Source organism: Rhineura floridana, chromosome 2, assembly GCF_030035675.1.
Source record: "Rhineura floridana isolate rRhiFlo1 chromosome 2, rRhiFlo1.hap2, whole genome shotgun sequence".
NCBI lineage: Eukaryota > Metazoa > Chordata > Lepidosauria > Squamata > Rhineuridae > Rhineura > Rhineura floridana.
Window position 1 is genome coordinate 37,972,479 of NC_084481.1, and position 12,943 is coordinate 37,985,421.

At 41.8% G+C, this 12,943-nt stretch overlaps 1 protein-coding gene across 9 annotated transcripts in view; it reads left to right on the forward strand.

Annotated features, from left to right (window-relative positions):
* Positions 1–12,943, forward strand: part of ZNF385B (zinc finger protein 385B) — a 319,282-nt gene that overhangs the window by 59,169 nt on the left and 247,170 nt on the right. For 4 of the 9 annotated variants that reach the window (XM_061608316.1, XM_061608302.1, XM_061608301.1 and 1 more), the window contains one exon: positions 1,404–1,601. The exons of the other annotated variants lie outside the window; for them this stretch is intronic. In XM_061608316.1, the coding sequence (XP_061464300.1) occupies positions 1,404–1,601 (198 nt within the window). The remainder of the gene's footprint in view (positions 1–1,403; positions 1,602–12,943) is intronic. 9 annotated transcript variants of the gene reach the window in all.

Below are 12,943 nucleotides of genomic sequence, written 5' to 3' on the forward strand. Positions count from 1 at the left end.
TAGGGCCTCATAAGGTCTGTTGTATTGTTCTATGGTCCTATTCTTAACGTTTTAAATTGTCTTAGTATTTTAAGTGTATGTTTCATGGTTTTAATGTCGCAAATAGTTTAATTCTATTTTAATTGTTTATTTTTGTATGGCTTTTTTTTTTACCTATGTGTAGTTTTTTATTTGTAAGCCGCCCTGAGTTCCAGTTTTGGAAAAACGGCGGGGTAAAAATAAAGATTCATTCATTCATTCATTCATTCATTCATGATAGTGGCATCCCACTCCCAGGGTGACAGCTCCTCTGTTGTCATGGAGAATGATGGTTTTTGGGGAAAAGGGGCTCACTCTGAGGAAGAGGGAAATGATCACTTAGCAAGAACCAATTCCTTAGGGAATGAATTTTTTTCTCTTTTGCCTCTGGGGGGGTGTCTTCTGGTATTGATTTTATTTTATTAACTATTTGTTTACCATTTAATTGGAAATAAAACCTCTAAGCAGTTTACAAAGCTTGGCCCAAAAGTGGTAGTGTGTGATTTGATCATGAGGGTTAGCTGTTTCTGACAGGTGTGCAGACTGCTTGATGATTTTATTGCCTGTTGCAAAGGTTTCAGATGTCATATGTTATTCAGATACCCTGGTAGATAGAGCTGAGAAGGAGTTGGTGGCTCTGATGCGTGTTGGCATCACACATTCCCCACAATGACATTCCCCACAATGATGTGGGGAAATGTAATTGTGCAAACTCAGGTTGCTAGGTAGGAGGTTGAAAGCCAGGACCTTCACAGTAGCTTTTTCTGAACTGCTGTGTTGCGCCCCAGGCTTAAGAGGAGTTCGCTCAGGGAGAGGAGTCAGATGAGGACTAGGTCCCTAGGAACACTGAAGGAAGGGGGAGTGCAGTCAGCCCACAGGCTCCATTGGCCAGCCCCCCCATTGAGCCAGTTCCCGCTCTGCCTGTGAGCCCCCCACCTGAGCCATTGGGAAGCAACCCCTCGTGCATGCCAACCATTGCCCCGCAAGAATCCCCACATGGCACTTCAAATGCTTCCCTGCCAAACAGCTTCCTGCTCCCTGAAGCCGAGCCATCACCTAGCGAAGCCCCGCTGTCAGATGGGCCATCGGAAGCTCGTCCCCCCTCACTCTGCGTGAGATGGCATGAGAAAAGGGACCTTGAGATGGTGGAACTTCAGAGGAGCTGTCGTTTATGGGCAAAGACCTTCCCTACTTAAGCAGGTGCCCGCCCAGGCTCTAGTGCTGATTCAACTCTCCCCACACGCTGCAGAGACTGTTTAGGTAGCTTAGCTAGGGAAAGTTGTGAGCTAGAGTAGACAGGTTTATGAAGTGTACTGCTTGATTTAATGAATTAAATCCCCTGAATACGGGTTGACCACCTAAAGCAGAATGGTTTGGTCCTGCAGGGTGCTCTGGGAGAGAACAAATTGCCTCACATATCACCCCTTCCATTACGTCTTGTCAAGACACAAGCCATCCATGCCCAGACACAAGCCACCCGTACTGGAGGAGAAGGATGAGAACTGCCAATCTTCCATTCTGTCTGGCAGTTGTGAAGCCTTCACCTGCTCGTCATCTAAAGGGGTTTGTACAGCAGGTTACAGGTACTTGTCTGCGAAGCGGCTTGAGCTTATTTTTAACTGCAATCTGGGAACAGCTGAAAGTCACCCTGTATCAAGTCTGAAAATCCGTAATAAGGAGACATCTTCAACTCCACCCTCACCAAAGGAAACGGGCCAAAATAAAGTTCCTACAAAGACTTGTGCAAGCCAACACTAGCAAGTGATTCTCAGAACCTAAGTCTGAGGACGGGGTCTCAGGAGCCCAACAGTAGATGAGCTGTCTGAAGAATTTTGACTCAGTGAACGGACACTTCCGGCAGGTCCAGCTGTAGGCAAGGAAGGAGTTCCAGAGCTGCTAAGAGATGTGTGAAGCTATTCTAGTTTCAAAGGGGGGAGATAATATGGAGTTTTTATAATAAACTATATATTATTTAGGAATAATGAAGTTATAATATATTAATAGATGAATCAAAGCTGAAAATCTCTTCTTCTCTGCTTGATTCTGTTTCTTTAGGGTCCCTTCCAAGGTCCCTTCTTGGAATGTTCAGTATGCTGGGACAGCAAGGCCAGGAGATAAGATAAAAGGAGTTAGACCCTGGTACAGCAGCCTCAGTGTCTCCAAAGGGTCAGGAAGGGTCAGCTTTGGAATGTATTAGGTTATAGAAGGGATGGGTTGGTATTAGAATTTCTATTATCTGGTTGGCTAGATTTTAATGTAAGCAGCATAATGTCTAGGTAATTCTTAGGTGTAACTTTTGGATTGGAAGATGCTAATTTCTTTGTCTTAGAGGGTATAAAAATGTAGACATCAGTGCCATGTGGCAGAGCTCCATCGAACATCATGGGAAAATGACTTTCTTTAGGTTTCCTTACTAAATAAAGGCCTACCTTTTTGCTGCAACCTTTATCCTCAATTTCTTCAGGATCCCCAGTCTGTCGGACCCTGAAATTCCCAGTCACAAACACTGTAGCAAGGACAAGGAAGGGTGTATTGGAGGTAGTGTTGCCCTGTACATCAAAGAGGAACAACAAGCTAGTAATCTCAAAAGAGCCAGACTCCTCCACAGAATCACTGTGGGTGACAATATTGGGCTCAAAGAGTAATTTTGGGAATGTTGTATTGTCCTCTTGACAAAGATGCCCAGGGTAATCTTGAGATGGAGAATGAAATCTAAGAGGCATCCAGAGGAGAAAATGTAGTAATGGGTGGCTAAAATTTCCCTCACATGGACTGGGTAAATGCATGTTCCAGTCGCTAAGAAGAGATAAAATTTCTACTGTGCTCTAGAAAAGTTGGTCATGGAAACAGCCAGAGGGAAAGTGACCCTGGACTTAATTTTTAGTGGCACTCAGGACCTGGTGAGGGATGTAAGTGCTGTTGAGCCAACTGAAAACTGTGAGAACAGTGCTATCCAACATATATGTAAGTAGACAATTGCCAAGAAAATACAGCAGAGTCACATTTGACTTCAAAAGAGGAAACTTCCCAAAAATGATGGGATTTATAAAAAGGAAGTTTAAAAACAAAGTCAAGAGGGTCAAATGTCTCCAAAGTGCTTGAGAGTTGTTTAAAACCACAATACTAGAAGCTCAGCTAGAATGTTTACTGCAAATCAAGAATGGTACCATGAGGGCCAAGAGGATACCAGTGTGGTTAATGAGCAGACTAAAAGAAGCTGTTAGAGGCAAGAAGGCTTCCTTCAAAAATGGAATTCTTGTCCAAACGAGGAGAACAAAAAGGAACACAAACTTTGGCAAAAGAAATGCAGGTAGACCATAATGAATGCAAATAAGAAAAGAAAAACATAAAAAAGAATTTGAGGAGCATATTGCTAAAAATATTAAGACCAACAATAAACAATTATTTAAATACTGTGGGCAGTATCCAGTTAACTCGTTCCATCGGTACAAGGATTTGCACTTGCACAATGGAACTTCCCTCCTCTCTTGCCTCCGTGTGTTCCCTCAATCCATTCTGGGGTTTTCCCCAACCCTCCAGAATGGAGTTGATGCAGAGAGAGGAGAGGAAAAGTTCTGTTGTTAATATTTGTTCGTTTGTTAAATTTATACCTCACCTTTCTTTCACTATGGAACCCAAGGCGGCATACATGTGGTTCCCAGGTGGTCTCCCATACAGGCACTGATCAGACCCAGACCTGCTTAGCTTCAGCCAGGTGGTGGCCTCATGTGCCTTCAGACCATAGCCTGGGACAGACCATAGCCTGTTGTGCAAGCAGAAATCCTTGCACTGGCAGAACGTGATAGTTGGCTACTGTCTTTTAGTAGCAGGAGACCAGCTAGGGACATGATTGGACTTTTCGATGACAAGGGAGTTGAAGGTGTGCTAAAGGAAGAAAAGGAGATTGCAGAGGAGCTAAAGGAATTATTGGCATTTGTCTTCACTGCAGAAGATCCTTGTGTCTCAATTAACTAATGTCATTATACAAATCTATAGTGTGGCAGTACTTGAAATATTTAGTCTGGTGTAGTGGTTAAGGTGTTGGACTACGACCTGGGAGACCAGGGTTCAAATCCCCATATAGCCATGAAGCTCACTGGGTGACCTTGGGCCAGTCACTGCCTCTCAGCCTCATGAAAACCCTATTCATAGGGTCGCCATAAGTCGGAATCGACTTGAAGGCAGTACATTTACATTTTGCCACACCTCAATAAGGATATTAGACAATTGGAAAGGTTCAGAAAATGGCAACCAAAATTATAATGGAACGACATTTGGGGCTTTTTAATTTAGAAAAGAGATGAGTAAAGTGATAAAATTATGCAAGATATGGAAAAAGGTGTTAGTGAAAAGTCTCTCTCTCACACACACACACACACACACACACACACACACACACACACACACACACACACACACACACACACACACACACACACACACACACACACACACACACACACACACACACACACACACACACACACACACACACACACACACACACACACACACACACACACACACACACAAACACAGAAACTGGGATCACCCAGTGAAGCTGGATGTTGAAAGATCCAGGGCAGACAGAAGGAAATACTTCTTCACACAGTGTATAGTTATAGTGCATGCTATGGAATTCATTTTAAACAAGATGTAGAGATGGCCACCAACTTAGAAATTCTTAGCTTCTGTCATCAAGGAGTCATTAAACTGGAAACGGGGCACATGTGGCCTTGCAGGTGATGTTGGACTTCAACTCCCATCATCCCTGACCATTGGCCATTTTGGCTGAGAGTGAGGCTGATAGGGATAGGAGTCCAGCAGCATCTGGAGGACCACAGATGCCCCATCCCTGCATAAAAGCTCATTAACTCTTCCATTTCTAACATCAAAAAAATGTAGTAGTAATTGTTTTACCCTTTAAACTGGTTCAGATACATTCCATACATAATGATATCAGACTTCAGTAACTGTAATGTAATTCCTATAAAATAAATATAATGATTTATATTGAGGTCTGTCATTCTTTTTAATGCTATCTTCGTATATAACAGTCCCACCCTCCAGAATGGTTAGATGCATTTGCCCACTGTTAAGACATTGACTTGTGTAGCGGGAACAGAAAACACTTTTAGCTCATTTCAGGTATTTTTATTTTTGGGTGTCTCAGCTAAGAACAGTAAATATGACAGAATATTAAGTATAGAGATCAATGACGTGGCCACATTTAGAATACTGTATACAAATTCCGGCTACCCTATCTCAAGAGGAATATCATAGTAGCACAAAGGACATTTCTCTGTCTTTCTCCTCAGCCTGCTGGAGGAGAAAAGGAGAGTCTGTCAGCAAATATATGGTCATGCAATATTCATAAAGAAAACATTGCACAGTCAGGCTCCCATATGTGGGAGGGAAGATAATATTTCAGCCCTCTTGTACACAAAGAGTTTGGGGGTCTTGAAGGGTGGAGACCATCTACAACAGGAATGGCTAACCTGTGGACCTCTAGATGTTGGACTCCAGCTCCCATGAGCCCCAGCCAGCATGGCCAATGGTCAAGGATGATGGAAGCTGTGTTCCAGCAACATCTGAAATTAGCTGTTCCTAATCTACAAGATCTGAGCATGCTGTTACGGTTCTAGTTTGTATTGGATGCCACCATTTCTGATTAATTCCTCAGTTTCAGAGGGAAGGGAGAGAGAATGGCAATGTAGGATGGCAATACAATCAGCTTTGCAAGTATGGACCTTACAAAATAGTTTTTCTTCAACTGTATTTGTACCCGAACATGTGTGGCTGTTTTCTCTATGTCTTGGGGTGAAGAAGAGATGAAAGCATAATCCTGTTCCATCCAGGCTGAGTGGGCAAGGAAAATATCCTGATTTCTAGTCATGGTTAGGGTTTTGGACTATGTCTGGGAAACCAGGGTTCAAATCTCCACTCAGCCATGAAGTTCACCTTGGTCAATAACTGTCTCTCAGCCTAACCTACCTCACAGGGTTGCTGTGAAGATAAAATGGGGAGGAGAGAACCATGTATGCCACCTTGAGCTCCTTGGAGAAAAGGTGGACAATAAAAGTAAATAAAATAAATACATAAACATCCAATGCTGAGGACAAAATAATGTGAGGTGGCTATGACCTTCATGTCCTGCAGAATCCAGAGATTGGGGTCTGCCTGTTGCTGGAAGCAAGATGATGTATTTGACACATGGATTGTCTTATCTGCCAAGATAACTCTGTTTTTTGTAATTGTTCTTTTACTTTTACTGATAGAGGCTTGTTAACAGAGAATCTACATAGATCTGTTTGGTAGATCTTGGCTTGAAATGCATCACCAAAGAAAAGGACCCAGATTTGCATAACATTTGCATATGCTAATCTTCATATATAGATTAAAAGATTTATAGATTAAAATGTAGAAATAATTGATAGAATTACTAGAATTTAAATAGGAACACAGTAATCTTACCATAGTGTGATCAGGTGACCTGCTCAATCTGCTGTCTGGGTACTTACTGTTGGTGGGCAACTTCAATATCCCTCCTCTCCCTTTCACTATTTAAAAATGTTTAAACTGGACTTGGAATAGTCAATGCTTCAAATAGAGGACTGTCCTCCGTAAAGTAGGACACACGACCACTCTGCTGCTTGAGGTTAAAAACTGAATGAGGGAGACATTTATGACTGAAAAATCAGACACATTCAGTTCATTATTTGAACTATACAGGTTGGATGAAGAAATGGCTTTCCATGACCAAGCAACCTCTTCCATGTGCAGAAGGGCTTTTTCTGACAGTGTAAGATTTTTTAGTAATTCCAATTTCTCCCATAATCCTGGAATTTGATGGGCTCGAGCAGGACCACCATTCATAGCGAAAGCTCCACGGAGGGGACTAAAAGCAGGCCCACAGCTGCCCCTGCCAAGACACCACATTGCCCAGCCTCCACTAACCTTTACTCCTTTGGCTAAAAAGACTCTGTGAGGGAGAGACTGTGGAGAAATCCAGTATGTGTGAAATAATGAGCTGTGAGTGCACTGAACAACTTTGTAGGGTGATTCCATACTAGGTGTTTACTCTGCCAGTGCCACTTTGTGGATAGAGACACACTCACTCTTCTGCCAGTTCCAGTGTGTCTCCACCTCTCTCTTCTGAAAATGGGGCACACAATGCTAGTCAAACCTGCTCCTTTTTACTGTAAAACCTGATGGGATCAGCTTGAGTGCATTTTTTAAAAAAAAGATCAGCTTCAAAGAGATTTTGCAACTGATTGGCAGATCACCAGTTGCCCCTCTAGGTGTGGCCAATGGCAACACTTTACTGTAGGCAACTAGTGTGCTCACAGCCCTTGTTCACTTGCTTTTTATGGGGCATCATCAAATGGTTGTCCTTTTTCATTTTTACCTGTGTTTCTTCAGCTTCTTTTGGAGAGCTCACAAAATCTGACCTTTTTATGGGAGGGGGGAGGAAGAAACAAAACAGCTGGTATCAAGGTCACCTGAGTGCTACTCTGCCATCTTTTTAAAGACTTGTGGTTTTGACATGATCAATGATTCTTCACTTCAGCATACCTTCGCTATTGCCTTTCTGGTTGGTGCCATTTTAGCAGTGTTATTCTTCCTTAATTGACTTGTAAAATTTTGCCAAAATGCTTTTTTTGGCTCTATGTTGTTTGTGTGTGTGGTTTTACAAAACTAAATATTTATGCAATAGTGCTTAAATGAAAAGGCATTTTAGTGCACATTTTAAAAACTGATTAGAAAACACTCCTAAAATGGTGTGTTTGGGTGAACTGTTATTCCCCAGCCCATTCATGTGAGCAGAAAATAGTGCAAGAAATGCACTATAACTATGGAACTGTGAAATGTCAGTTTCAATTCTGAATGTAGCTTCATTCAGCAGAAGAGCAATGATTGAATAACAACATCAAGAAATGTCAAGAATGAGGGAGAGTGTGCATGCTAAGTGAAATGTCACTGCTGTTTTTTTACCTTTTTAAAAAAAATCCAGGTTAGGTTGGGGGTGGGGGCTCTTACCAACCAGCCTGAAATTCTGGCTGTTACACAGAGAATTCTGGCAACTGGTCCAGAGGCTCAAAAATGACTACCCTAGATTCTGCCCCACTTTCTAGTCAGTTAGCAGCTCTGCCTCATATTCCTTAGGCTGGTAGTATATAGCCAAATGGTATTTTCAAGCCACACATAAATTAGAATATCAGAGACTTTTCTAAATTATATTAATAGGAGGCTGTCATTTTCCATGAAAGGATTAACATCTAGGTGGTGCAGCACAGAAGTCACTTTCAGCAGGCTCTTGTGGGATGTAATTCATATCCAGAGCTAAAAATAAAAAAGTGCAAAGTAGCATTTATAACATTTTTAAGTGTCAGAGCAGTATCAAAGACAAAATTGTGTGTGGAAAGCTTTCCCCCCCCTTTCATGGACTTACATTTAATTAGAAGAAAAACAATACAGTAGGGCCCCGCTTTACGGTGTTCCGCTTTATGGCGCTTCGTTCATGCGGCGGTTTTCAATTAGGGAAAGGCCCTGCTCTTACAGCACTTGTTCCCCTAATATGGCGGGGGTTTTCCATCATGCGCCATTTTGACATCATTTTGACGTCATTTTTGCGCAGCGCAGCCCATTATAGTCTATGGGGGCCCGCTTTTTGGCGATTTCCACTTTACGGCGGGGGCCTGGTCCCTAACCCGCCGTATTAGCGGGGCCCTACTATACAATTTCAAACAATAAAATTAGGAGAATGGACATTTTGAACAATGTTTAGTTTAATAACACTTTTTAAAGTGTTGTCTCACCTGTAAAATGCCGAGGTTCAGATTTTTATGAGTCTCCTGGAGTTTCTTTGATGACTGGGCAATCACCAATAATATCTCTATTTCTGCTTGTGCTCTTGGACAGGCATGAATGGTACAGTCAACACTGTTTTAAGATGTCCTTAAAGGGTGCAATAATATGTTAAATATGTGCCCCCAAATTCATGTGTTTCACTTATTCCAAAAGACATGTTTGGCTGGCCTATTTTGAATTTTGTATTCTGGAACAATAAATACATTATTCTGGGTATGTGTTTAAAATGTCATACTTCTTTAAATAATTTATTTATTTATTTTATTTATTTATTTATTTATTAAATTTATATACCGCCCGACTAGCAATAGCTCTCTGGGCGGTGAACATAAAGCAACATAAAAATACAATAAATAACAAAACAATACTAAAATACAAGCAACAATCCAACACAGTAAACATTTTTAAAATTAAATCAGTATAACTTAAAATGCTTCAGAGAATAGGAAGGTTTTGATCTGGTGCCGGAAGGAGAGCAGAGTCGGCGCCAGGCGTACTTCCTCAGGGAGACTGTTCCATAGTTCGGGGGCCACCACTGAGAAGGCCCTAGATCTTGTCATCACCCTCCGGGCCTCCCTGTGAGTTGGAACCCGGAGGAGGGCCTTCGTAGCAGAACGTAGTGCACGGGCCGGTTCATATCGGAAGAGGCGTTCCGCAAGGTATCGTGGTCCCGCACCGTATAAGGCTTTATAGGTTAATACCAACACTTTGAATCTAGCCCGGAAACATATTGGCAACCAGTGCAAGCTGGCCAGAACAGGTGTTATATGCTCGGACCGCTTGGTCCTTGTCAGCAATCTGGCCGCCGCATTTTGCACTAGTTGTAGCTTCCGAACTGTCTTCAAAGGTAGCCCTACGTAAAGCGCATTACAGTAATCCAAACGTGAGGTTACCAGAGCATGTACCACTGATGTAAGGTCCTCTTTACTCAAATAGGGACGTAGCTGGGCTACCAACCGAAGTTGGTAAAACACATTCCTAACCACCGAGGCTACTTGAGCCTCAAGTGAGAGGGAAGAGTCTAAAAAGACTCCCAGACTACGAACCCGGTCCTTTAGGGGGAGTGTAACCCCGTCCAGGACAGGGTATATATCCACCATCCGATCAGAGAACCCGTCCACCAACAGCATCTCAGTCTTGTCTGGATTGAGCTTCAGTTTGTTAACTCTCATCCAGTCCATTGTCGAGGCCAGGCAACGGTTCAGCAAATCGACAGCCTCACCTGAAGAAGATGAAAAGGAGAAGTAGAGCTGCGTGTCATCAGCATACTGATGACAACGCACTCCAAAACTCCTGATGACCTCTCCCAACGGCTTCATGTAGATATTAAAAAGCAGGGGGGACAAAACTGACCCCTGCGGGACCCCATATTGGAGAGCCCGCGGTGTCGAGCAATGTTCCCCAAGCACTACCTTCTGGAGACGACCCGCCAAGTAGGAGCGGAACCACTGCCAAGCAGTACCTCCAACTCCCAACTCCGCGAGCCTCTCCAGAAGGATACCATGGTCGATGGTATCAAAAGCCGCTGAGAGATCAAGGAGAATCAACAGAGTTACACTCCCTCTGTCTCTTTCCCAACATAGGTCATCGTACAGGGCGACCAAGGCTGTCTCAGTGCCAAAACCGGGCCTAAAACCCGATTGAAATGGATCTAGATAATCGGTTTCATCCAATAGCGCCTGGAGCTGGCCAGCAACCACCCGTTCCAAGACCTTGCCCAGGAATGGAACATTCGCCACTGGCCTGGAGCTGTTAAAATTGTCTGGGTCCAAGGAAGGCTTTTTCAGGAGTGGTCTCACCACTGCCTCTTTCAGACAGCCCAGGACCACTCCCTCTCGTAAAGAGGCATTTATCACTTCCTTGGCCCAGCTACCTGTTCCATTCCTACTAGTTTTTATCAGCCAGGAGGGGCAAGGATCCAGTACCGAAGTGGTTGCACGTACCTGTCCAAGCACCTTGTCCACGTCCTCGAGTTGAACCAACTGAAGCTCATCCAACAAAACAGGACAAGACTGTTGTCTTGTTACAGTATATGTAAGATATTCAAGAGATTTTAATGTTAGAATGGTATGAGTATAAATATTTTTGTAAATATTGTGATATATATTTATGCAGAAATATTTATTGGGTGAAATCCAGTGATGACTGTCTCCTGTTGGAAGGGAATCAGTCAGAGGTACATGGAGGGTTTTCAGCAAAAACCTCCTGTAGCACCGTGTGCTCCCTTTAAATCTGATCTGGAGGGTCCCCGCATCCCTCTGGAGCAGATTCAGAGGGGGGAAGAAGTTGCTAGGGAAGGGTGGATCATGGAAAATTGGCTTCCTCTCCTTTTTGCTAACCAGTTGCCTTCTGTCAGTGAACAATCACCATTACATATTACCCGTAATAATGAAAAGTAGTAAATAGTATACTTTGTGCTTGTACAGAAGAGGACATGGATTTAATTTTTTTTTTCCTAATGAAGAGCTTCTCAGGCTTGTAGAAGATTTCATTAAATACATTTTTGGCATCTTTGGGATTTCTACAGTATGATAGTATGTAGCCTCCTTCTGTCTTGTTCTTAGAAGTTGGGTTATCAAGTTTTGAAGCATTTAAAGAGTCTGCACAGGGCACATATTTTACACACAGCAGGAGGAGACAGGAAATGAGGTGATGGGAGCAACTTAATCTCCTCACCCTCAGTGCTGTTGCTTAATCAAATTCAGAACCCACACATCTCCCGTGCTACATAAAAGTAAAAACATGAATGTTGGGAGATCTGATCGTGAATATCCTATATAACATTTAGTTTGGTCCTTAAAGTTGTTTTTGCACTTCTGGGCATATAAGAGATAAGGGCTGTCTAGAGTGTGACGCCAGTTGGTTTGAAAGATTAACTCCTTTATAACTGGATAAAGAAATAAACTGCTTTTTGCTTGGGACATTGAAAATTGAAGGAGTTTAGTTCCTTTGGCTTTAAGAATGACAATTAAGAAGATCATGGATGTACAAGAAGGGACTTTATCTTTAGACATGTTTCAGAAAATAATGAATGGGATTAAGTCAATAAAACAAGAATTGAGAAATAATAGACAAGCGTGGAGAATTGAATTTGACGAAATGAGACAGGAGCTGAAAGAAATTCAGGATTCTATGAGAAAGGAGAATAAAGATAGATCTGGAAAACCAAAAAAGGATGAAAGAGAAATTAAAGGCAAGGTTCAAATTATGGAGATTGGATTAAATATGGACATGGAAAAAGATTTGGATTTCCTGGCTGTGATGGATCCTGGAGACAAATATTATGGTTTGGAAATCAGCGCTGTCCCTGAAGGAATTGAAGAGATTGGAGATAAAGATATTATCGGTTGAAAAAAAATTCCTGGATTGGAAAGATTTGATGGAACTTGAAATGGAGAAAGTTAACAGAATTAATCCCTGTTTTGTGTTAATGGAAAAATCTTCAAGAGATGTGCTAGTGTATCATGTAAAAAAGAGGAACAGAGATGCGGCTTTGCAACAATACTTCAGTGATACGTTCGGAATTGATGGCAAGAAAATATCTGTGATAAAGGAAATTCCTATCAGACTCTTATTATATGACTATGACAGCAAGATTATTGGGTGCGTAAAGATGGAAGATGGAAGATGGAACCAATATGGATAATGGAAGAAGAGCGATTTGAAATTACTGGACTTAGTAGACTTGATGAGTTGGATTAATTGACATGTTTATCTAGAAAAAAAATTGATGGACATATATCTCAAAGATTGGAAACTTCTCTTTGACTTTTTGTGGAAGAATAAAATGATATGATGTTAATGAGATTTGAAACCCATTAAGATAACCGCTGGAGGAAGATGATTTTATAATCTATTAAGAGACAGGCTTGTTATATATTATAGATTTATAGCTGAACTACGACAAATCGGAAGTCAATATTTTTATTTTTATTTTTATTTTTTATTGTATTAGTTATTGATTTGTGTTTTTTTCTTTTTGTATTGTTTTGGTTTTGAAAATCTGAATAAAAATTAATTGGAAAAAAAAATAACATTTAGTTTGGTCCTGAAA